Source organism: Penicillium chermesinum (assembly GCF_028974085.1).
Source record: "Penicillium chermesinum strain IBT 19713 chromosome Unknown utg000005l:1.0-4115287.0:1.0-4118363.0, whole genome shotgun sequence".
Taxonomy (NCBI): Eukaryota; Fungi; Ascomycota; class Eurotiomycetes; order Eurotiales; family Aspergillaceae; genus Penicillium; species Penicillium chermesinum.
Genome location: NW_026695315.1, coordinates 255,833 through 276,942, shown reverse-complemented (window position 1 = coordinate 276,942; position 21,110 = coordinate 255,833). Strand labels below are relative to the sequence as shown.

The 21,110-nt window shown below is 51.8% G+C and overlaps 9 protein-coding genes across 9 annotated transcripts; 1 reads left to right on the top strand and 8 right to left on the bottom strand.

Annotated features, from left to right (window-relative positions):
• Positions 1 to 1,327: 1,327 nt before the first annotated feature.
• On the bottom strand, positions 1,328 to 3,040 carry N7468_006265 (uncharacterized protein; the record flags this gene model as incomplete). Its single annotated transcript, XM_058475561.1, has 1 exon — positions 1,328 to 3,040. One exon carries the CDS (start codon positions 3,038 to 3,040, stop codon positions 1,328 to 1,330), a length of 1,713 nt encoding a protein of 570 aa, XP_058328451.1.
• A 1,039-nt stretch (positions 3,041 to 4,079) lies between these two features.
• On the bottom strand, positions 4,080 to 4,507 carry N7468_006264 (uncharacterized protein; the record flags this gene model as incomplete). The annotated part of the gene is made up of 2 exons (XM_058475560.1): positions 4,080 to 4,240; positions 4,285 to 4,507. 2 exons carry the CDS (start codon positions 4,505 to 4,507, stop codon positions 4,080 to 4,082), a joined length of 384 nt encoding a protein of 127 aa, XP_058328450.1.
• An 838-nt stretch (positions 4,508 to 5,345) lies between these two features.
• Positions 5,346 to 6,831, bottom strand: N7468_006263 (uncharacterized protein; the record flags this gene model as incomplete). Its single annotated transcript, XM_058475559.1, has 6 exons — positions 5,346 to 5,458; positions 5,524 to 5,538; positions 5,592 to 6,024; positions 6,088 to 6,271; positions 6,393 to 6,563; positions 6,623 to 6,831. The coding sequence occupies 6 exons, from the start codon at positions 6,829 to 6,831 to the stop codon at positions 5,346 to 5,348; spliced, it is 1,125 nt and encodes a 374-aa protein (XP_058328449.1).
• A 1,306-nt stretch (positions 6,832 to 8,137) lies between these two features.
• N7468_006262 (uncharacterized protein) lies at positions 8,138 to 8,492 on the bottom strand (the record flags this gene model as incomplete). The annotated part of the gene is made up of 2 exons (XM_058475558.1): positions 8,138 to 8,391; positions 8,450 to 8,492. 2 exons carry the CDS (start codon positions 8,490 to 8,492, stop codon positions 8,138 to 8,140), a joined length of 297 nt encoding a protein of 98 aa, XP_058328448.1.
• Positions 8,493 to 9,241: 749 nt separating this feature from the next.
• N7468_006261 (putative sugar transporter) lies at positions 9,242 to 10,781 on the bottom strand (the record flags this gene model as incomplete). Its single annotated transcript, XM_058475557.1, has 2 exons — positions 9,242 to 9,607; positions 9,654 to 10,781. 2 exons carry the CDS (start codon positions 10,779 to 10,781, stop codon positions 9,242 to 9,244), a joined length of 1,494 nt encoding a protein of 497 aa, XP_058328447.1.
• Positions 10,782 to 11,699: 918 nt separating this feature from the next.
• On the bottom strand, positions 11,700 to 13,007 carry rhgB (putative extracellular rhamnogalacturonase; the record flags this gene model as incomplete). Its single annotated transcript, XM_058475556.1, has 5 exons — positions 11,700 to 11,971; positions 12,035 to 12,255; positions 12,303 to 12,325; positions 12,418 to 12,624; positions 12,684 to 13,007. The coding sequence occupies 5 exons, from the start codon at positions 13,005 to 13,007 to the stop codon at positions 11,700 to 11,702; spliced, it is 1,047 nt and encodes a 348-aa protein (XP_058328446.1).
• A 1,111-nt stretch (positions 13,008 to 14,118) lies between these two features.
• On the bottom strand, positions 14,119 to 14,669 carry N7468_006259 (uncharacterized protein; the record flags this gene model as incomplete). The annotated part of the gene is made up of 4 exons (XM_058475555.1): positions 14,119 to 14,308; positions 14,357 to 14,468; positions 14,521 to 14,592; positions 14,660 to 14,669. The coding sequence occupies 4 exons, from the start codon at positions 14,667 to 14,669 to the stop codon at positions 14,119 to 14,121; spliced, it is 384 nt and encodes a 127-aa protein (XP_058328445.1).
• A 663-nt stretch (positions 14,670 to 15,332) lies between these two features.
• Positions 15,333 to 16,983, bottom strand: N7468_006258 (uncharacterized protein; the record flags this gene model as incomplete). Its single annotated transcript, XM_058475554.1, has 3 exons — positions 15,333 to 15,842; positions 15,872 to 16,822; positions 16,873 to 16,983. The coding sequence occupies 3 exons, from the start codon at positions 16,981 to 16,983 to the stop codon at positions 15,333 to 15,335; spliced, it is 1,572 nt and encodes a 523-aa protein (XP_058328444.1).
• A 3,117-nt stretch (positions 16,984 to 20,100) lies between these two features.
• N7468_006257 (uncharacterized protein) lies at positions 20,101 to 20,909 on the top strand (the record flags this gene model as incomplete). The annotated part of the gene is made up of 2 exons (XM_058475553.1): positions 20,101 to 20,166; positions 20,229 to 20,909. The coding sequence occupies 2 exons, from the start codon at positions 20,101 to 20,103 to the stop codon at positions 20,907 to 20,909; spliced, it is 747 nt and encodes a 248-aa protein (XP_058328443.1).
• Between the last annotated feature and the right edge of the window lie 201 nt (positions 20,910 to 21,110).

The window sequence follows — 21,110 nt, the reverse complement described above, 5'->3', positions numbered from 1 at the left end:
CTTTCCATAACTAACGGATCATCATGAATATGACATGCACAGAAAAACCATGCTATTTGATACTTGCGGGAATATTGGTAACAGTGAAGAAAGATCGACAAAACGGGGTTGGGGAATCAAGAGGCGACTGTTCCATATACTCGGGTAAAAGAAACACGATACCGAGAGAACGAAACAGCTTTATAACGTTTATATCACAGATGCAGCAGGTCAAGATTGTACAAAGTTAGGCAACGGTAGCACCGATTCAGGACGGCTGTGGTTGGAGCTGCACCTGGAAGGTATGTTGATGCTGATGCTGGGGTGCAGGCCGGGGCGGCGCTCGAGGCTGATGGGGCTGGGGTTGTGCCTGAATCTGCCCTTGATGCTGGTGCTGGTGTTGGGGCTGGTGTTGCGGTTGTTGTTGTTGCTGCTGCTGCTGCTGCTGCATGTGGTGCATAGGAGGCATTTGCATAAACGGATGCGAAGGGTTCGGACGCTGAGCATGAGCAGGGACAGGAGATTGCTGATGTGGGTGCATTTGCAGGTGTTGCAAAGAGAGGGGCTGTCCAGGCTGTGCGGGCATCGACTGGACTGATTGGCGGTGTTGGTTTTGATGTTGCGGATGCTGTTGCGGATGCTGTTGCGGATGCTGTTGATGCGGCTGCTGCTGTTGCTGCTGTTGCTGCGGAGGGAATTGCTGCCCCCGTTGAGCTCCCATGTGCTGCTGCTGCTGCTGCTGCTGCTGTGAATATGATGTTGTTGGATCTGTAATGGATGACCCTGCTGAGGGAGGGTATGATTCTGGCCATGCATAGCTTGGTTTGGCTGCGGTGGCAACTGGATTTGCCGAGGGTAAGGAGGTGTGGGCGTAGGTCTCTTATTTGGGCCGTCGTCTCCAGTCGGGGCCGGTCGCTTATTTTGGTGGTTGGCGTCTCCATTCTCCACTTTCAGGTTCTCCAGCTTCATCACCTCTCCGCCAACAGTTGGGCCATTTCCGGCTGCAGCTGCGGCAGCGGCAGCCGCGGCTGCTACATCAGCTTTGCGAGGTCTCCCTCGAGGCCGACCTGTGCCTGGAGGCTTAGGCTTCTTCGGCCGTGGAGCCGGCGGCTTTCTGGGTTTGGGTTCGGGCAAGGGCTGACCAGTTGCCATGGCCCATGCGATTTGGTCGGCCTTGCGCGGGCGTCCACGTTTCCTCTTCAAGGGCAGCGGCGTGCCGTCAGGACCGATGATCGGAGTCGGCAAGGCACCTATCGCCGTAGGTGTCATGTTCTGGGTGAAAGATGCTTGCCCTGGCTGTGGAGGTGGCAGCCCAGCTGCAGCAGCTGCAGCCGCCGCGGCCGCATTTCTAGCTGCTACTTCTTCCTTCCCGCGGCCGCCCACGCTTGCGGCGAGGCGTAGGAGTCTCAGTGGGATTCACACTAGGAGGCCCCATACTGGGGGTGAGATTAGTGGAATGCTGGCCTTGTCCATTTAGCTGTGTTGGAGTAGAAGCAGGTGGAGGTACAGGAGCAGGCATGTTGTGCGGTAGCTGAGATTGGCTTGCCTGCGAAGGCGTAGCAGGAGGGTTTCGAGGCTTCGCTTTCTTTTTGGCAGCGGGGCTAGGAGCTTCAGGGTGTGACGTAGAGTTTGTAGCAGATGTCGAAGAAGGCGGTGCAACTGTTGGCAATGAAGGAGTGCTCGTTGTCTGAGTGGTTGGCGGCTGGTAGTGTTGGAACTGATGGGATTGAGTAAACTGTGGCTGCGCAGGCTGTGTAGGCTGTTGGAATTGACTATGCTGCTGAAATTGGCCGTGCTGCTGGCCGTGCTGCTGGCCGTGCTGCTGGCCGTGCTGCTGGCCATGCTGCTGCGGAGGCTGATAGTGATGAAACGGCGTTTGAGCATGTGGCGCGAAGGGAGAGGGGCGTTGGAAGAGGCTTGGCGTTTGCGATCGTTGCTGCTGCTGCTGTAGCTTTTGCATTCTTTGCTGCTCGAGCATCTGCTTCTGTTGTTCCATTTTCTGCTTCTCAATCCGCTGTTGCTCTTGCTGCCTCTGCTGCTCTAACCGTTGCTCTTCCTGTTGCTGCTTCTCCAGCCGCTCCTTCTCCAGTCGTTGCTGCTCAAGCTTTTGCTGTTCCTGTCGTTGTTGTTCCTGACGCTGCTGCTCCTGTCGTTGCTGCTCCTGGCGCTGCTGTTCAAGTCGCTGTTGCTCCAGTCGCTTCTGCTCTAGCTGCTCCAAACGCTGCTGCTCCAGTCGCTTCTGCTCTAGCTGCTCCAAACGCTGCTGCTCCAGGCGTTGCTGCATCTGCTTTTGTTGCTCCAGTCGCTGATGCTGAAGAAAATCTGGGTGCTGTTGGTGCTGGTGGTGCTGCGGGTGCTGCGGAAGTTGCTGGTGTTGCTGGTGTTGGAAGTGTGGATGTCGTTGTTGCAGTTGCTGCTGGGTTTGCTGCGGGGACTGAGGCTGCGAATGAGGCGGACGTGGCTGATTGAAGGCAAGCATTGAAGGACTCGCCATGGACGGACTCGCAGCCGGATGATTGTCGCGGGCATGTACATTCGATTGGGGGAGCCTGTTCAACGGTTGTTGTGGTGATGATACATTCATGCCGTGGGGTATCATCGCGTTGGGTGGACTCATTGCTGATTGTTGATGCAAATGAGCAAGCGGATTGTAGCCTCTTTGTATATTTTGAAGCGCCATGGGATCCGAATTCCGAGGCATCAAGTCCGGGGAACTCTGCGGCGCAAAGTGAGGGAACTGCGCGGGGAAGCTCGTGGTGGTAGGGTATCCAGCCAAGGATCCAGATGTCGGCGCCATCTTCCGCATGTCAGGCGACTGCGCAGCAGTGAAATTCTGCTGTGGCTGGGCGCGGAAAATGGGCTTGTTGCTGGTATAGGGACTTCCATGCTGCGGCAAGTTTGGAGCGGCGGCTAGCGATGGCGAGGGCACATGCTGACGTTGAGGACCGAGGGGATGCGACGGTTGCGGTTGTGGTTGCTGTGGCTGTGGCTGCTGCTGCTGCTGCTGCTGTGGAGGTTGCTGCTGACGGGGGTGGAATGGCGGTCCCCCGTATCCCATCATCTTTAATGATATAATTATCTACCCGGTAAGGTGACAGCAAGTTTGCGACGTAAAAGGCTGGGACGTTTACGCGCAAGACGTGCGACCACCGCCGGTTCCAAAAGACCGAGTCTAATCCAACGCGAGAGGCCAGGTCCTCGATCGCCTGCAATTAAACGCTCAGGGCAGTGGTCGCGCACACGGCCGGATCAAGATTCACGGTGACAGGCAGTGGGCCGCTAAAGTCGCGCCGCGTGTTTGTGTTGTTTCGGGGCGACCTGAGCCAGGCAATCAGGCAGTAAGGCAGTAAGGCAGCAAGACCCAATATGGCCAAGGCACCAAGGCTGCAAGGCCACAAGGAATCAAAGATGGCCCGAAGCGGTTTAGCGGCTACGGAGGCCGAATTGCGCCGGTCAGCGCAGGCGAAGAGAAATTCGCCCAACTCGCACGGAAAGGGGGCTTCAGGGGCCTCCGGACTACCAGGGCCAGCAGGCAGCTTAGGCAGGGGCGAGGCTGGCAAGACCGTGCCCAGAGGGGATCAAGGGACACAAAGAACGATCGGGGAAACAAAAGTGGATGTCCGCTGGGGGGGATCTCGCTGGGCGAAGGGACAAAAAATAATTAAAATAAAATAAAAAATAAAAATAAAATCCCAAAATTCGAAAATCCGAAAATCGAGTTTGTCCCCCACATCACGTGACTCCGGGGGCGGTACACGCCATACGTAACACGACGGCAGGGGACAGCCCTGCTAAGATGGTCCAGCTAGAAGTTCCACTCCCTGCGTATTAGCCATGATAAGCTCTCTGTATTCATGATGTGGATATGCTGCAGAGTCTGATCATCCGGACGGGCCTTTACCGTCCGCAACCCATGAGATCTCTGCCCATGAAACTAGTATAGAGGATATCCCGTACAGAAATGAAGTACTTATATGTCTGTGAATGACAGACGTATTCCTGTCTCTGATGAGCACTTATCGCCCCATCCGGCTAGTCACGTAAGTCGCGCCAAGATGAGTCTCAAATTTAAACTTGAAATCCAGTTATCCGGCTCTGCTCTACCCGGCGAACAATGTTCTCATGCTGCTTTGCCACTCTCCTCGGTCGCTACACGCAATTCCGCGAGGCAAGGTGCGTGAAATATTTCCCCCGGTATCACACTTTTCGAACTTCTGATACTCACAATAATCTAGATGACCATCACGCATATCGAGAGTATCTTCAATCAGAGTTAGCGTAGCATAAAATTAAGCGGACTTCAACCATCATTTGGGGTATTGACCATCCCTAGGATGTTGAAGAATCTGAAAGGCAGCTCGGATCCCACTTGAACTGTGATCGCAGTAAACACTCGAAGTAGAAATATAAAACCCCACCATCCAATGTCGAAGGGGAAACTCTTCAGTCGTACGAGTGTAGCCGATGCCAAAAAAGCCAGACAAGGCCAAAGAACCACAGAATGAGAGAAGGTCTCACAATGCCACATACCAACCAATACCCACCCTGGCCAAACGGGGCCATGAGCAGAAATTACTGACAACGATCGCTCTTGGCGGCAATTTGTAGAGCGTGAGGCGCTGGAGGTAAATGTCCAAGACCATCATTACTAATGGAGCTCTCATACCCCATGGAGCGTAGCTGGCCAGAACAGTCCACAGTGCATGTTGGTCGTTTGGAAGTATCTCGGCTACACCCAGAAGAAGCAGCCATGACACAGCTCACAATAGGGAAGCCATACAGCTGTCATGAAGACAATTGAGTTTCATTTCCATATACCGTTCTGATCAAGTTGGTAAGGGGCATAGAATTCGAATATCAGATAGAACCGACAAAATGAAAGGCAAATGAAAGGCGATGATAGGGCCGTCAGCACTGAAATAAGTGCATTAACGTTCCACAGCCCCCAGGCAAAAGGAGTGTTCCTCTGGGTAAACTACGATGGGGTGAAATTGCGAAATATCCTCCTCCACCCTTATTGTTTGGCAGGTCTGCTGGGACAGGCTCGCTGGACTTCGGAGCCATTTTGGGTAGAGCAGAAGATGGACGTCTGCTTGGGTGGAGGCGATCTTCCGTTCCTCAGTCGGTTTTGAGCTCCGGTCAAAGGGGATATAGATATGTGGGTAAAAGTCAGTTCTGAACCTTGGAGGTTATCCGAACTGCCTTCCTTCCTCTTTATGTGCCCTGCTGCTTCTTCTTTTTCTTTTTCTGTGAAGTTTTACTAGTCTCCCAGGAATGAATGTTCGTTGCTGTGATTCAGAAGTATCACTCGACCACTTACTCCACCGACAATCGGCTAGCCAGCGCCACACCGTTCAGCCCTGCGATCAACAGTCAGCTTCAATTTGCTCAAAGTATGAGTGTTTTGTGGTGAGTTTTATCACCCAGGCTTCCTCGTGACCCAATAGCTGGCGGTGAGAATTCTCGTCTTTGAGCGGTACTGCTATTGTTAGTGAATCCTGGGTCAGGTTCACATAGTGTATTTCTAGAAAATGCTGCCCATACGCTTCAAGTTGATGGCTACAAGCTAGGGATTTAACGGCTATCAGGGTCTTCGCTATGTCAAGATGTACCATTGAGCCACTCTATGACTGGATGAAAAGTACTAGAGTTTGGAGTTGGCGGTAAATTTGGAGTGAGGATGCTTTTTGAACTGTCCATTTCCACATCCGCCAGCCAACTGAACCCCCATTCTGTCAGCGTGTCTGCGTCTGCGCTTTCAGGCACTTGCTTCTCCTCTGGCTTCCGAGTTGGGGACAGGTAATTGCTCCAGTCCTCGGGTTGTCGGTCGTGCTCATAATGCCGGCGAAGACCCCATTTCAGTGAAAGGGGAATGATCGCGGCATAAATGCAGATGAAAAAGACCGATCGGACGACGACCATCGCGCACCGAGTGGTGATGGATGTATGGTCTAACCTGAAGTCCCATATGATATCTGTCACTGCTTTCATCATGTTGAGTCCGAAGAATAACGTGATGGTCACTAATGACAGGATTATCGGTTCCTATTGATGAATAGGGTGGTCAAATCAAAATCTGCGCACAAGGAAAGAAAGGGGGTGTCTCACTCTTAATGTGCGACGCGGGCCGGTAGTCTTGATGGTCATGAATACATTCAAGACTAGGATTTCAAGGGACGCTGCCCAGCAGATAATCTGCGTAATGCCGTCCATTAGGTCTTCCACGGAGAGGTTCCAGGGGCCAATGACGGGCGAGTCACCAGGGATGAAGTATTCACCACTCCAAGATCCTCTACACAAATAGGCTGTATTGAACGACCAGTCTCAGGATCACAGAAATGACAATGATCCCAAGTATGGACCAATGAGCCACTTGCAGGCGGGAGATACGCTTGCCGAAGAAGTTTCCACACCTGAGAAGAAGGTGCGTAATTTGGTAGATAATGTAAAAGAGAAGGCAGTTGGTGAGATGCAGCGCGAATGTCGATACTATCCCCGCAGCTGTGTAGTATGTTTTGAGCGCGTGGGACGGCTCAGGATGCTCCATTCGAAGACCATTGGCGGAGCAACGAAATATCTCGAATCTATTTTGCATCTTGAGATTAGCCCCGGATTCTGCAAACAGAATTATTGTCGTCCTTACAGTGACATCGATCCCAAGCAACCGATAATAGCCCATTTTGATGGCTCTTCAAGGTCGTATTTCCGCCATCGGCGAAGGTATAGAAGGACAAGAAATGTGCCGAGAAACGCCACCCCCAGAACGGAATCTAAAGCAAGCGCCACTTTTAACAGCGTCTGGTCGAGACTCTGGAGCCCCTCTGGTCTTGAGGGCTGGACATCTGCGTCCATGTCTCCGGGGAGAGTTCTTTGGATGAGGGCGGAGATCAAGGATTGGACATTCTCAACTGTTATGAATCATTCCTGAACTTGATTTGGACCCTGGGGACTGACGAACGCCCAATTTAGATCACGCCAGCTGCATCGACGGGCACGGACGCGGTAGTTAGTTAAAGGAGTGTCAGCTCTGTCAGCGCATCCTCAACGAACTCCGTACGGAGTTAACCCATTCGCTAGCTGGCACCGTTTAGAGTTCATAGCGCATGCAATTTACTTGCCCCCCGGAACATCCGGACCAGGCCTTTCCAGGTCCGAGAGAGGGGATCGTCAGTACATGGCTGGTAAACGGCTTTAGAGAACACTAGCTCGCAGGTGAAGAGCAAGAAGTATTGGGATGAACGGTGCAAATGATTAGTGATCATTCAGTCTGATCGACTTGGCTGTTAGCTATCCTGCCTCCTGCCTGGCTGCGCCCTCGTCCTCAAACCTTGAAGGATCCGCCTATGCTGATTCTAGCTTAGTTCAGGCCCCGCAAGGTTGTATGGACAGTGCGATATCGAACACCCCGGGGCGCATTCCCTACCCTGAGACTTTTTTGAATCAGGGAAATGCTCGTGCGCATCCACCTCGTATTGTGCTGTAAACGAAGAATTGAAAGATAAGGACCACAGCTGATACCGTTCCTGACCAGTTATCTTGGAGATATTTTGCAATTGGCCAATCTGGGGTTTACCCCTTTCGTCAAGACTAAGTTTTGGGAATTGGTTCCATCTGCATGAGCGTCCGAGATAGCCGCACATTAGACGTCCCTCCGGATTAAGGTTGGTACATGAGCCTCGGTACTCGAACATAGAGCCTGCGCTATCTTTTGAGAGCCCCATAGCCTGGGAGACATCTCTGGTCAAACCGGTGTCCTCTCGCGCGCCTCTGCAGGCCCTGTTGCTTGTGCGAGGTGGAGTAGTTCAATCCTATGCCACCAAGCACGAGCTAGCAGAGGGCCAGAGCGACCCGCGTGATACATAGAGGTCCAGGGACGGCTTGTACCGGCTTCATTTTATTTAAGGCCTAATCTCCAGCTGTCCGATCATGCAAGATGGACATCCACTTCACAAGCTAACCAGCTGGGGACCAAGCGCCGCGTGCCGTTGCGGCTTGTTAAATTAAGCCCCGCCAAATAGGGGTAACAGTCTCCAAACGGTCGAGATGTCTCCGCTGCCAGAAACATTTATTCATTCATAATTATACACAAGACTACAATAGTCTCACATCACGCGAGGGGGAAGTGTATTGCATAACCGATGCCGAGTAATTCACCAAATCAACGGTTGAGGCCAAGAGGGTTCTCTGCATCCTGCTTTTTCCCCCCAATGCTCTGGAATCCACCCTGGACGCTGTCGCCGGCGCCCTTCGTGGTGTTTCCAAGACCCTCGCTGGCACCTGATACTGTCGACCCGAGTCCTTCGGTCACGCCTCCGACGGTGTTGCCCAGCCCACTAACTGCGCCGCCGACTGTGTTGGTGACGCCTCCAACTGTCTTGCCGACGGTGTCCCCTAGGCCACCGAGGATACCATCTGGAAGATTAGGTGGTTAGATCGTACCATGGGAAAGTGTGCTGGGGTCGAAACGTACTGTTGTTACCCTGTCCCTGTCCCTGTCCCTGTTGTTGAGACATTCTGATTCGTGAATATGAAGAATAGCTTTGGGTTTGCTTTTGGGAATTAACTTGGAAAGTGCTTGTGGTAGAAGGCCTTATTGAGGAATAGTGGTAAATTTTTGAATTTGATAAAGTGCTGATTCAAGCCTCTGGAGTCCTGCTCCTAAATACCCGCTCTGGCATTGACAGCATGATGATGAAACCCGGTTGGCGGGCATTATATCATACGTGCAACTTCACAAGCCACGGACCATCATTTTCATATATTAAGTCTCTGCTAATCCTGAAGACCATAACGAATCAGAGCTTTTCGCGTGCGGGTATCTTGACATCAGCCACCCGATCTGACGTATTTGTACCCCGGTTCCCCACAGGGCTTGGTCGGCTGTTGGAAGTGTTGGTTCCATTGGGCGAGGTTCTTTGGTTAGACAACCTAGGCAGCTAAACATCGCCCTGTCACCTGTCATGAAGCTGCTGAGAATATATTAAAAGGCCGCCACTCGAGTCTGAGCGCTCGCGTACATCTATCTCCTTGTTTCTGCGTAAGAAGGGAAGATGATGTCATGTCAATAGATTGAAAGTATGGAACCGACCAGTTATTAGAGCGGGCCACAGTTGAAGCTACGTTTCAAATTTAGGGTAGACATCATTAAAAGGTCTATGGAGTGTGATATTTCAGATATTACAATTAGAGAAACAATATTCTAGCCAGCAGCATCATGAGAACCGAATGAAGTCCTATCAAATCCAAGTATACCCAGACTTATCTAAAGACTAGCCTGGCCTCTCGGTTCAAACGGCATAAACACGACCAGAATCCCCGCCGCAATGAACAGCGCTCCACTGACATAGACAGGCGTCGGGGAATTCAAGTTCGCATACATCGCCACGATGGGTGACATGATACCGAAGATACGATTGGCAGATGCCGTCAAGGCGTTCCCAGTACCCCGATCTTTCGTCAAGAAAATCTCAGGTGTATATGCGTACAGAACGGCATACATGAGACTGCTCATGAAGCTGAAAGCGCAGTTCCAGCCAAGCAGGGCATTCGACGTCGTCGCGGTCGTCGAGGCAAGCAGGAAGGCCCCGGTGATCGCCGTCGAGGCTGCTAGAGCGCCTTTTCGACCGATCTTGGGGGGTCTCAACGAGCAACCCGCCAAGAAGACAGCCGGGTACTCCCATCACGGCCTGGATGAGAGTATTGCGGTACGTGATATAGGTCGAGCCGTCGCCAAAGTCGGCGCCCCGCTGGGCTTGAATGGCGGGGAGGAACGCGTTGTAGAGGGGATATCCGAGACCAATGAAGGCCCAGACGAGGACGATGAGGGTTGTGGAGAATGCTTGCTTGCGGGTTCGGAATAGGGCCCGGATGTGCTTGAAATTCAGCTTGTCGAGGCGCTGGCGCACGAGGCTTGAAGCACCAAATTCGGAGATTTCGCCCTGGTCGTAGCTGTCGAGCTCCTCTTTTGTCGCGGAGGATGTTTTGCTGTTGATGCGGGCTACTTCGTGCACCACGGCGATGGCTTCTTCGTTTTTGCCTTTGCCCATCAAGAATTTGGGCGACTCGTAGATCCGGAACAGCACGAAGCGAATGATGAACATGATCATGGCCAATCCGCCCATGGCGATCAGGAAATACCGCCAGCCCATGTTCTTCTGCTTTGTGCAACCGTCAGCACTCTCACAGGTGAAGTCGCCCAGCAAGGGCCAGGCGACCAGGTTCGCGACCACCTGCGCAAAAGCCCAGTCAATGGACAGGACGGTCAGCAGATACTGATGCGACCCGGGCAAGAACTCGAGGAAGATGGCCGAGTCAACAGGAAGGTTCCCACCAACACCCACCGACCACAGCGCTGAAAAGGTGCAGATAGCAGCGAAATTCGGCGACCCAGCAGCGATCAACCCAAAAACCGCAGTCACACCTATCGTCAAGTTGAAGGCCCATCTGCGACCAAACACATCACACCCGAACCCCCAGAAGATGGCCCCGACCAGCAGCCCGATATTCTGCGCGAGTGTCAGAATGGGTCGCTGCTTCGGGTGGAATTCGTTTCCCACAGGCGTAAGAATCAAGCCTGTAACCACAGGCCACAGATTGTCCATCGCCCAGCCAAACCCCACCACGATAAAAAGCTGCCATTGGTACCAGCCCATGCCGATATCCTGGATGGCGCGATTCAGGACCTCCGCTTTGCCCTTGTATGCTGCATCAGGGCCATCGCTTGAGTCTGACGGGGGCGAAGGAGGGATGGATTTGGCGACGGGCTCGATGCCTGGCGATTTGACCGGATCAGACTCGATCATGGCTGGAGTCTAGCACCGACGAAAATAAATGAAGGAATACGAGTACAAGAGGGGAAGCTTGCTACCAGAGGGGCCATCTCCCATATTTGACTTGCATGTGCCCCAAGGGAAGGCGGGTCCCCAGGACCGCCAGATGTACGATCCTTTAACCCTTGATATGTTGGAATCTAGACCACATACGGTCGAATCAGCGCGCGCAGTGACACGCGATGAACCTTAAAGATTGGCGGTCCTGTTTGGCTTTGCGTGAGAAGCTGGGATTGGGCATACATGATTGGGTTATTTATGGCGTGCTCTTCGGGCGGTTTTTGCCAACGATGACAGGAGTCTGTTTTCCCCACAGCGAACGCTCGTGGTTCGCCCCTCTGACAGCGACCGGGCGCAATCAGCACATTTGGGGGGCAGGTTTGGGAGATCCCCGCGCACCGGAAGTCTGTTCATATGTATCCTCCAACTACTCTTTGGGAAGGAGGTGAAAGGGTCCAGGTGGCTTTGTTTTAATTTACAAACACGAACCTCGTCATCTCTCCCGATTATTCCTCATTGCGGGGATGCGGGGAAGTTGATGAGAATACCCTCCGAAGTTGAACCTTGGTATCGAAGAATTGGGAAAGATGGAAAATTGGAACGAAATCAGACGAAGATTCCTAAATGACCAAGAGTGCTAGAGGGTACTTTTATAATTATCCCTACCTTGCTTATCAGGGCGATTTCCAAGCAGATATTGCCCGAGCACCGGCCAAAGCACTCGACGGCTTGAGTCCAGGGTAGAAGGAGGTTGGAATGGGAGGAATAGGAACGGGAGCATTTGTGCCAAAGGCCCTCGCGAGGTCGGACTGCATTCTGGCCGCAGGATACCCAGACGGGGCCGCCGTCACGGTCACTGTGGTTGTATACGAAGTATAGTCGGAGCCGCTTTCAAGGGCATGCGCCCTCGCCGTAAGCGCTTTCGCAAGAGTACCATTCGTAGTCGCCCTCTTCAGTCCAGATCGCAAAGTCCTCGATGGTGATGTCGGTGCAAGGAGCGCCCTCCGCGCATGCTACCTTGATGGGGCCGCGTTTGGCGCCGTCCGCGGCAGTGCCCTTCCAGTTTCTGATGGTGATGTTGTTCAGCTGCACCCCGTCACCGCTGCTGGTGCTTTGGCTGCTCCAGTACTGGTCAATGTCGAGCGAATAGGCATTGCCGTGACCTGATGTATTTGCAAGACGCAGTTAGCTTGAAGAACTTGAGCTTGGGGCGCGCGGATCTCTACCAATAAAGTTCTCAAGAACGACATTGTCGACATTCCCATCGCCACCATTGCTCTTGATCATGTACATCTGGTTGGAAGACCAGGTGTAGATGTTGCGATAGGTGATATCGGAGATGTTGGTCCCCGTGGCAAGGGAGCCCATTGCACATCCGCCACTCCAATTGCAATAGATGCTTTCGACCAAGATATTCCGGGCTGGGCTCTGGGATGCTGTCAATTGTCTGCTGGGTCATTGCACGCATCTCAACTTGCCTTGACGGTGACACACTCATCCTTGTTGGTCACCTCGATCTGCAAATATCATTAGCAGATTCCATGTCGAGAGCACCAATGCCTGAAACATACGTCGTGGATCCAGATGTTCGTTGACCAAACGTCAATACCGTCAAGTCCTCCTCATTACCGCCGCGAACGATCATGTTATAGACTTCGCCGTTCTCACAGGTATCCATGCTGAAATGGAAAGAAGGCGAGTCGACCAGAGCCAAGTCATGAACTGAGAAATCGGCAACATCGTACAGGCGAAGAATACGCGGTCCAGAGATATCACCACCAGCGTGGAACTCATATCCAAAACCCTGGAAAGCGCCCTGGGAGGTAGTACTGAAAAGCTCGAAATCAGAGGTATGCTCGATATAGATCATGTTACCCCGTCCTTCCCAGTCCGATAAATAATGCCATCGATGACAATCGCACAGCTGCTACCACCGGTGAGATCAACCCAAGTGGCGAGCGCATAGTCACCCGAGGGAATATAGACCACGCCGCCCGTTTTGCAGTCATCCCAAGCAGAGCTTATAGCAGTACCCACGTCAGTTGAGTTATCAGCCACGGCACCATAGTTCAGCACGTTGCAAATTTTGTGGTTCGCCTTCATAGAGTAGGAGGTCGTTGGGCCCACCGGGCTCGACAGCTGGGCAGTTGCGAGTAACGGCACCAGGCCAAGTACGAGCAAAGTCCGAGAAGAGAGCATTTTGCTACTGCCCGGAAGTAACAAATGGTCGGGGCTGGTAGGGGCCGTAAGGAACGAATATGTACCTTCGAAAGGCGCAAATCTAAGCCTTGGAATAACTATCACATAGACCCAGAGGCCAGAGCCTTATTTGAAAGCTCCCAAAGATCCCGGCTGGCATTCATGGAAAATGTTTTTCCGCCATCAACATCCAGCCAATCCTCGGCTAACAGAACGTCCATAGCTCCAGGCGAATCCACAGCAGAAACAACCACCAGCTATCGTCAAACATGGTGGGCCGCGTGGCGCCCCCGCAATGGGTAATCCCGGCATATCATTAGCGCTGGAGCACATGGCAAGTTCCAGGGTCGAGTGAACACGCCAGGGGGCAAGGGGTTAGGCTTGCACGGTAGAGATTAGAGGGGAAATCGGGCCCTAAACCCGTCTCGTTTTGAGTGATCGGCAGCCTCAGACCTAATGCCAGCATCTTTAGGCCGCCCTAGCGTTTGGGTTAAGTAGGCATTCGAGAGCACTAATGTACGCCATCCTTTCTGTCTCACGCTAGGGCGTTTCGTCACCAGACCGTTGGATCGTGTCTCATGACGATACTCAATTACCGATGGTCAAACGCAGGCGAGGGATTCTTAATGGCATGATGTCGGCGTTCTATGTGATTTCAATCACTGAGTGGCCGCAGGATAGTGTCCGATCGCTTCGCGAATATGCGCCGACCCGTTCTATACCCTCAGGCACGATCATGTTCGGATAACTTAATCCAATAGCAACTTCCCGGAACGTCCTGACATTCTGCTGGACTTCGCTCGTAAGTCCCAGCTGGAACGAAACCCAGCCTACTGTGATACTGTCCTGGGTGCTATCCTACCGCCTCATCCTTCACAGAGGACGTCTACTAGTATGGGGAAAACAGAATTCTCCAAAATGATCTCGGTTCGAAGTACCACGATAGCTAAAGAAAAATCTAGTTAAAGACTTTCAAAGCAAGAATCGACTTAGCAAGTGCAACAGGGACCATTATCTCGTCGCAGCCAAATTGACAACGAGTTAGACTTCCAAGCCCCGAAAACACAGGGCCCCTTCCACCGAACCCGATCTTCCTGGCATATTGCGTTGCTTAGACCATCAGGCGCTCAACCTGGGTCTTGACGGCGCGGATCTGGTTGTTGAGCTCAGAGGCCTCGTTGGTGGTGATGCTGCAAGCAATCACGGGGCGGCTCACACCGGTCGCACGACCGAGCGCAATCTTGCTGGGAACATAGACGTAGGGAACGTTCTTGTCCTCACACAAAAGGGGAAGGTGAAGACTGGAACTGAGTTAGCGGTCCTCAGAACTAGGGCGATGGGAAGGGAACATACATGATGGGAAGGGGGTGGTGTCAGCAGCCAGAATAATAATTTCGGAAACACCGCGGTTCAGAGTCTTGGTGGCCTCGTTGGCACCCTTGCGAATCTGGCGGTAGTGGCCTGCAAAGGTCAGTACACAGAATCTTCTGATTAAGACATAGGAGAAACTCACTGGCTTGCTGGACAAGGTCCAAAAGAGACTGGGTAAGAGCCTCGTCGGCGATGGGCCAAGCGGCGCTGGAATCTAAACGGTCGCATTAGAAAGGTTCTTTGATAAGTTCGACGTAGCTCGGGGGGGTTTCTAAGCATACCTTCGGCCATTATTGTGGTAGAGGGGATTTCAAACCAGATCTTAAGAGAAATGGCTCACGCAAAGGATCACTGCCGTGTGAACTAAACAGAAGTGTTGGGGTATGTAGAGATGTATGAATGTGAAGAGAAAATTTTCTCAGAACGGTATAGGCAGGGATACCGCTTGCCGTTTATGAGAGTCACGTGGCTTTAGTTATGGCATATCCCTGACCGCCCGGATACCTCAACTGGACATCTTTGAAGTTCTCAGGCAAGCTCGGTCAAGCTCATTGGTCTAGTCGCCGATTCTGACAGCCTGCAGGGTATGAGACTTGAATGCCTAGAGTCTCAACTTTTGGAGGAGAAGGCTCATTTGCAATTCGGAAGATAGCATTTTCTGACGGTTTGAGTAAAGCTACCTTATTCACGGCTCTATGCAATGGTTCCCAAGCTCGGTCACCCACTCTGTCCTTCGCAGCTAAAATACTTACCCTCTGTGATGCCAAGTGTCACTACATGGCGATATTATGATAGACTGCTAATCTATGTCACGTTCGTAATTAATCTACTATTCTCTTACCCGGCGGTGGGGACCCCTATTGATACGAGAATGGAAACGAGGCAGAATCTTCACACAGAACTTCATTTTCATCATATATGCAGTACAGTATCATGCAAGTTATGCTAGAATATTTACTGAGCACCAGCCTGAATGGTGGTACTGGCCAGCTTCGAACGAGCTCTCAGAGCAGGTCCGAACTTAAACAACACGTAAGGAATCAGAGTCAACAGGGTCGCAATGAGCGCGAGCAGAAGACCAGCATACTGACTGCCCAGGTTCGTGAAGAACTGGGTCGCGAACAATGGCGAAACGGCGCCCAGCGTGTTTCGCATGAATCCCTGTCCGGCAATCGCCGATGAGGCGGTCTCTCCGTAGCAGTCTGCAGTATAACTGTAGCAGGACTCGAAGATAAAGAAAATTCCAATACCAATCAGACCCAATCCAATGACAGGGCCCACCCATGTCAGCTGCTTGTACTGAGTAAAGCTGTAAATGAAGAGGCCGACGGGGAGCCAGAGAGCACCGCACATCGCACCGTACAGACGGGCTTCGGGCTCGACTTTGCCCTGCAACGAGACAGTGAGAGACTTGTACTTCCGAATCTGGAAAAAGTTGAGGGCGAATCCAAGGTGGTACCAATGCTGAGGGCAATGTAAGGGAGGCCAGCAACACCCTCGCCCCAGCCGCGCTTGTCCTGATATGTGATTGGAATGACGGACAAAAATAGGAAGGTCAGGAACCAAGCAAAACTGATCCAAAGACCAAAAGCGAACACCACTGGCTCGGTCATCAGCATGTGAATGGCCTTGACAGATGAGTTGTGCAGCATCTGTTTGATGCCGGGAGCCTCGAGCTCACTGTGGGTCACGAAGCGGATATCGCCGGTGCTTTTACGGATCTGCTTCGCTCGCTTGGCTAAGGCAACACCGCCCCGAGTCTCACGCAGGAAGATGGCAATGAGGATCATAAGAGGAATGTTTGCCAGGCCTTGAATACCCTCCAACCATCTCCATCCGAGTGCTTGGTCGACAAAACCGGCGTAAATAGGGGCAGCGACGGTTCCGAAGATGGCGATGAAAGAGAAGGAGGCCATGGGAATGGCGCGGTGGGCGGGTGTGTACATGTCTCCGAAAGTACCACCCACCAGGATCGTGCCCACACAGCCGAACAAACCGAGCAGGGCACGGCAGACAAGGATGGTAGCGATGTTCTTGCCGAGCGCGAGACCGATGAACATGAGACTGAAGCAGACATATGACCCGACGTAGACAACACGTCGGCCGGCGAGTTCACAGAACGGGGCCAAGAACAGCGGCGCCAGAGCACAGGTAAAGTTGAAGCAGAAGAGTCCCAGTTGACCGAGCTCAGTGGAAACTCCCAGGTCTGAGACCATGCGAGAGATACCAGAGCTGTACGCCGTGGTGGCAAGACCAATGAAAAGGGTCATCAAGCAGAGGAGTAAACTGATGAACGCCTTGTACTTGCCACTCCAATTGAAGGGGTTTTCCTTATCGCCTGGGGCAAAGTCCAGGACCAGGAAGGTCTGGCCATCGTATTCGGTAGGAGTCGTCACGGTGAGAGGAAGGTCGAAATTGACTTCTTGCAGCAAGTTGTTCTCGATCTCGGGAATGCCTCTTCTTGCAATTGTTCCCGGTATTTGCCTCCAACGACCCAGCCCTTCCTGCTGGCTCCTTCTGCGTGTAAGGTGACTGGCTCCTCGCTAGGGACATTCTCGTTGTGAGAAGCAGACGCGGGCTGCTGTTGTTGTGGTTTGGCCTCCATATTATGAATGGGATGAAAGCCACAGATGCTATCGAAAAGAGTGGGAAAGGACCAAGGTAAATAGGTTTTCGGATGCAGGGCAAATTCCGCCAAAAAAAAAATGGTTCACTGATCCTGTCGTCACTTACGGGCCCCCGTAATGTGATTTATGGGGCATTGCGGGCCTCCAGTCCAACTGTCCATACGGAGAACAGGTTGGGGATCACCTGAACAATGCCCAGTTTTATGCTCCGATCACTATCGTATGTCACGCCCAGGGATAGATGAAATTTTTCAAGTGGAGAACTGCGTCCCATGTTCGAGAAGAATTCTGTCCGGTCCCTGAAGAACTGTCATGGTCCCCATTTCGGAATCGAGACTCAGGTTCCCCAGCCTATGGACGAACCTCACGGGCGTCACCGCCAGGACACAGATTATCGAGCCTCCAGTGCGTCTCCTCGCATACAAGAAATGTTGGGTCCACTAGTTCGCCTCACGTTTGTCTCGGGCATATACCGCGTTAGTCTCATGTCGCTTAGAAACCCCCGAAGAGGCCCCGATGACATCCCGAATCTTATACTTTCCGGGCCGGCTCGGTATGTTTTCCGCTTGAGGATCCTCTCGGCTTGCCGAAACGAAAGTCGGCTGTCCTTGAGAACCTTTTCAGAGGGTTGAATCAGCTCCACAATGTGCGTGGAAATTCTTGTCTTACTGGCAAATCCATCGTATGTTGATTATGTTTGTTAAGACCCTCCTTGATGTGTTTTTGGTTGAGGTGGCCCGATTTCCGCGTTCGTTGACCGAAACAATGTCCCGTCGGAAGATCTTCGGAGACTCCACAACATAGTTTGGTCGATGACGATCGAAAACCAAAAATCGGCGCTTGGCCGAAAGGATGGAAGTCGGTCAATCCGTTCCTTCTTCCGGGTGGTTCCGCATGCGCGACAGCAGACGAAATACATGAATCAGGCGACGGAACGTGTGCTCTTTCAGTATCGAGCCGCCAGGATCGAGGGGGCTCGGTCAGATGCTGAAACGCCCCTGTTTTCCCCCGGCGGTGATGGCGGAGTAAATGATGGTATGCCAGTCTGCCAACACATGCATGGGGCACAGAACACATCCTTATGGTGATCATCATCGCGCTACATTCCCGTAATAGAAGGCCTCGCCAAGACGTCATGATTTTTTTCATGGCGTTTCCAGATTCTTGACCGCTACACAGACCCGATTTGGCCTAAATAGTCTTATATATTCGAGTTCCAGGTTGAAGATTTGTGCGGGCTTGAAACACTCCTGGATCGACAACACATTACCGCCTTCGAAGTTTTGCTATGTCGTCGCAGGGCGTGCATCTCGTCCAAATTGTGGCTGTGGAATTTGAACGCGCTACAAGATGGCAACAAAACTAGACTTTAGAATAAAATTCAACTCCGTCCGGTGGATCTCAACCCGTCGACGATGGAAAAGGGGACGGCGAGAAGGACGTTAAATGGGAAGGATACCAGGAATAGATGGTATTCAAATATATGTTGCCGCTTTCCGCGCAGTACTGACACTGACTGGCACTGGTATAGAGTCTCTGGCTCGAACATTATACTTATGATCGTCATGGTACGTACAACACAACTTGAGTTGAATACAAGATAGATCAAATTATTACCGATAAACTCTACTGGCGCTTCTAAATTCCTCAGCCCTTGTACGGTGCGATCGGTTAAAAATAGAGTGCCATACTAGTCCTGGCATATTTCCCGCGAGGTTTAGCGTGTCGCGAGGCTTGTACTCAGGCAGTGCCAACGCAGCATCGATCGGTACTGGCGACTTCAAGTTGTAGCTAAATTCAAGGTGTCGAGCTCGGGCTGGGAGCCGGAAGATTTCGACCAGCCCTTGGTGATGCAAACTCTTTAGACGCGTACGGGCAGAAAATAGTGGTAATATTAGTACATGGAATAGGGTGACCTGGATACAAAGAAATTGCAAAAAGACTTTGAGCAGTTCGAGGGTGAAGAATCTGTTGCCGCCGTGCTAATGTTGCAATATTTTCCCTTGGCCTCATTTTGCCACTCCTCCGGACTGTCAAAGTTTGAACTTGATCACTTGACCTGACAGTGCCTTGTCGTTCCCCATAGCTAGACCAAATACGCAAGCTATTATTCTTTAATATATTAATTCCTACACAAAGCCATTTTTAGGGTGTACTGCCGGTCTTGCCCAAAAGATGACAGTGGTCTTTCAAGGCTGTCCTTGGCTTGATGTTGGGAGGTGAATATATCGGTACTAGTATGAAGCGAATCATGATTGTAACACTAAGGTCCTACATGCTTAGACTTATTTGGTTCGAAGCCTCTATTTCGCCATGTCTGTGGGGGTTAAAATTTTCGTAGCAACAATTTGCTCTAAAATAAGCTCTGAGTCTTGTGGGGCTGCGGGCCGTCCAGGTTTGAAGAGTGACTGAACTGGAGTTTTTATATATACTAAGCGCTAATCAGCCATTTTCGGTGTCATCAGCACCTAAATTGTTTAGCTGCTGATGAGCAATGATATATGAGTTCCCCTATAAGCTATTGGCCATTGGGTTAGCTTCGAAGCTATGAATATAATTCATGAAGGACCATCGTTACATTAATTTCTTTGCAAGGGGAAAAAAGACATCAATGCTTGGGGGTAACAATTTCATAAACAGAGGGTTGTCCTAATAGACGCTATACCTAGAGTGTACAGAATACAATGACACCTAGTGAAAATTCAACTATAATGATGCAGGGGATTATTGACAGCCGTGCAGAAATCATGGAATAAAATAATACACGAACGAACCAAAGAGAGCGCCTAGCTGTTTCTATGATATCTTATAACTGCTTCTACGGATTATCAAGTCCCAGTTTCTGAGTTGCTATAAGGGTATAATATCATGCCTATTTCACCTGAATATCTATAAGCCCTATTGAAGGAATCGAATGGTCGTCTGATATCTCAGTACTACTCCCCTTTCCTCCAAAACAATAAAAACTACCACTTTGCACTTCAACTCCCCCTCCTCCAGACTTCCCCTCTCCATCCACGCGCCACAAAGCACGAACGAATCCTGGAAGAGCCATCACACTACCATCCAAATTCTTCACGTTGTCCATCATCACGATGCCTAAGAAAGCTGGGCCTAAGAACAAAAGTGGATATGTCTCTTATGACCATCCTCTTCGCGATGTTAGTTAATGAGCGCGCCTCAAAGACCCCAATTGAAGTTTTAACACAAAGACGCGTTCCAGTTCCACCACTGCCCTGCCCTGACCGACCAAATCAACACCCTGGGTACCCACTCTACCCCTACCGATGTTGCATCTGTCTGGGCCAGCATCCTCTCTTTGTGGTTCCCCGTCAGAGAGGGATACCAGATTCGCCAGATCATTGTCGACGCGTGGATCGAAGTCTATGCCATCCGCGTTGCCCTCCGCCGCCGAGAGGAAGAGGTCTCCTTCAATCCTGTGATGGCAATCCGCTGCCAAGGGGGCCTTCCAGACCGACCAGAGCCGGTCTCCTGGACCGACATGATGAAGGACATGGCTATCACCATCAAGGCCGTCTGCAACAGCGTCCACGTTACCAATGCGCGCCACCGCCCTGCATGGGCCGGCATGGCCTGTGGGCATATTGTCTTCTTCGCGAAGGTGAACACGGTCACCTTCAGCGTCACCCGTACGGAGGCTTATCCGTACACTCTGTCCATCCAGCACTCCAAGGATGACATCCAGGAGTTCTTGGATGGGGTGAAGGAGGGCTTCCTCAAGAAGTGGGGTCCTCTGGCCGGATACTCCATTGAGTGTGATGTTGAGGAGGGCAGCGTCCAACCTGCCGACTCCGCTGAGCTTGTCCGTGAGTCGGTCGAATCAAAGAAGGAGGACTGCTTGGTCGGTCCTAACGGACGCTGGACGCTGAAGCTCACGAAGTAAGTGGCTAGTGAGCATAGAGGGCGACCAAGTGGTTCTAGCCTCCGCCTATTGGTGCCGCTGTGACCCACCATGTCAGCGGGCGTCAACGAAGGCTAGGCATGGTCCACAGTCGCGGGGGAATTGAGGTGTTGCGTTCTGCAACAAACAGGCTACGTGCCTTGCTCATTTTCAGTGCATAGTGCCTTCTTGTTTTTGAAATTT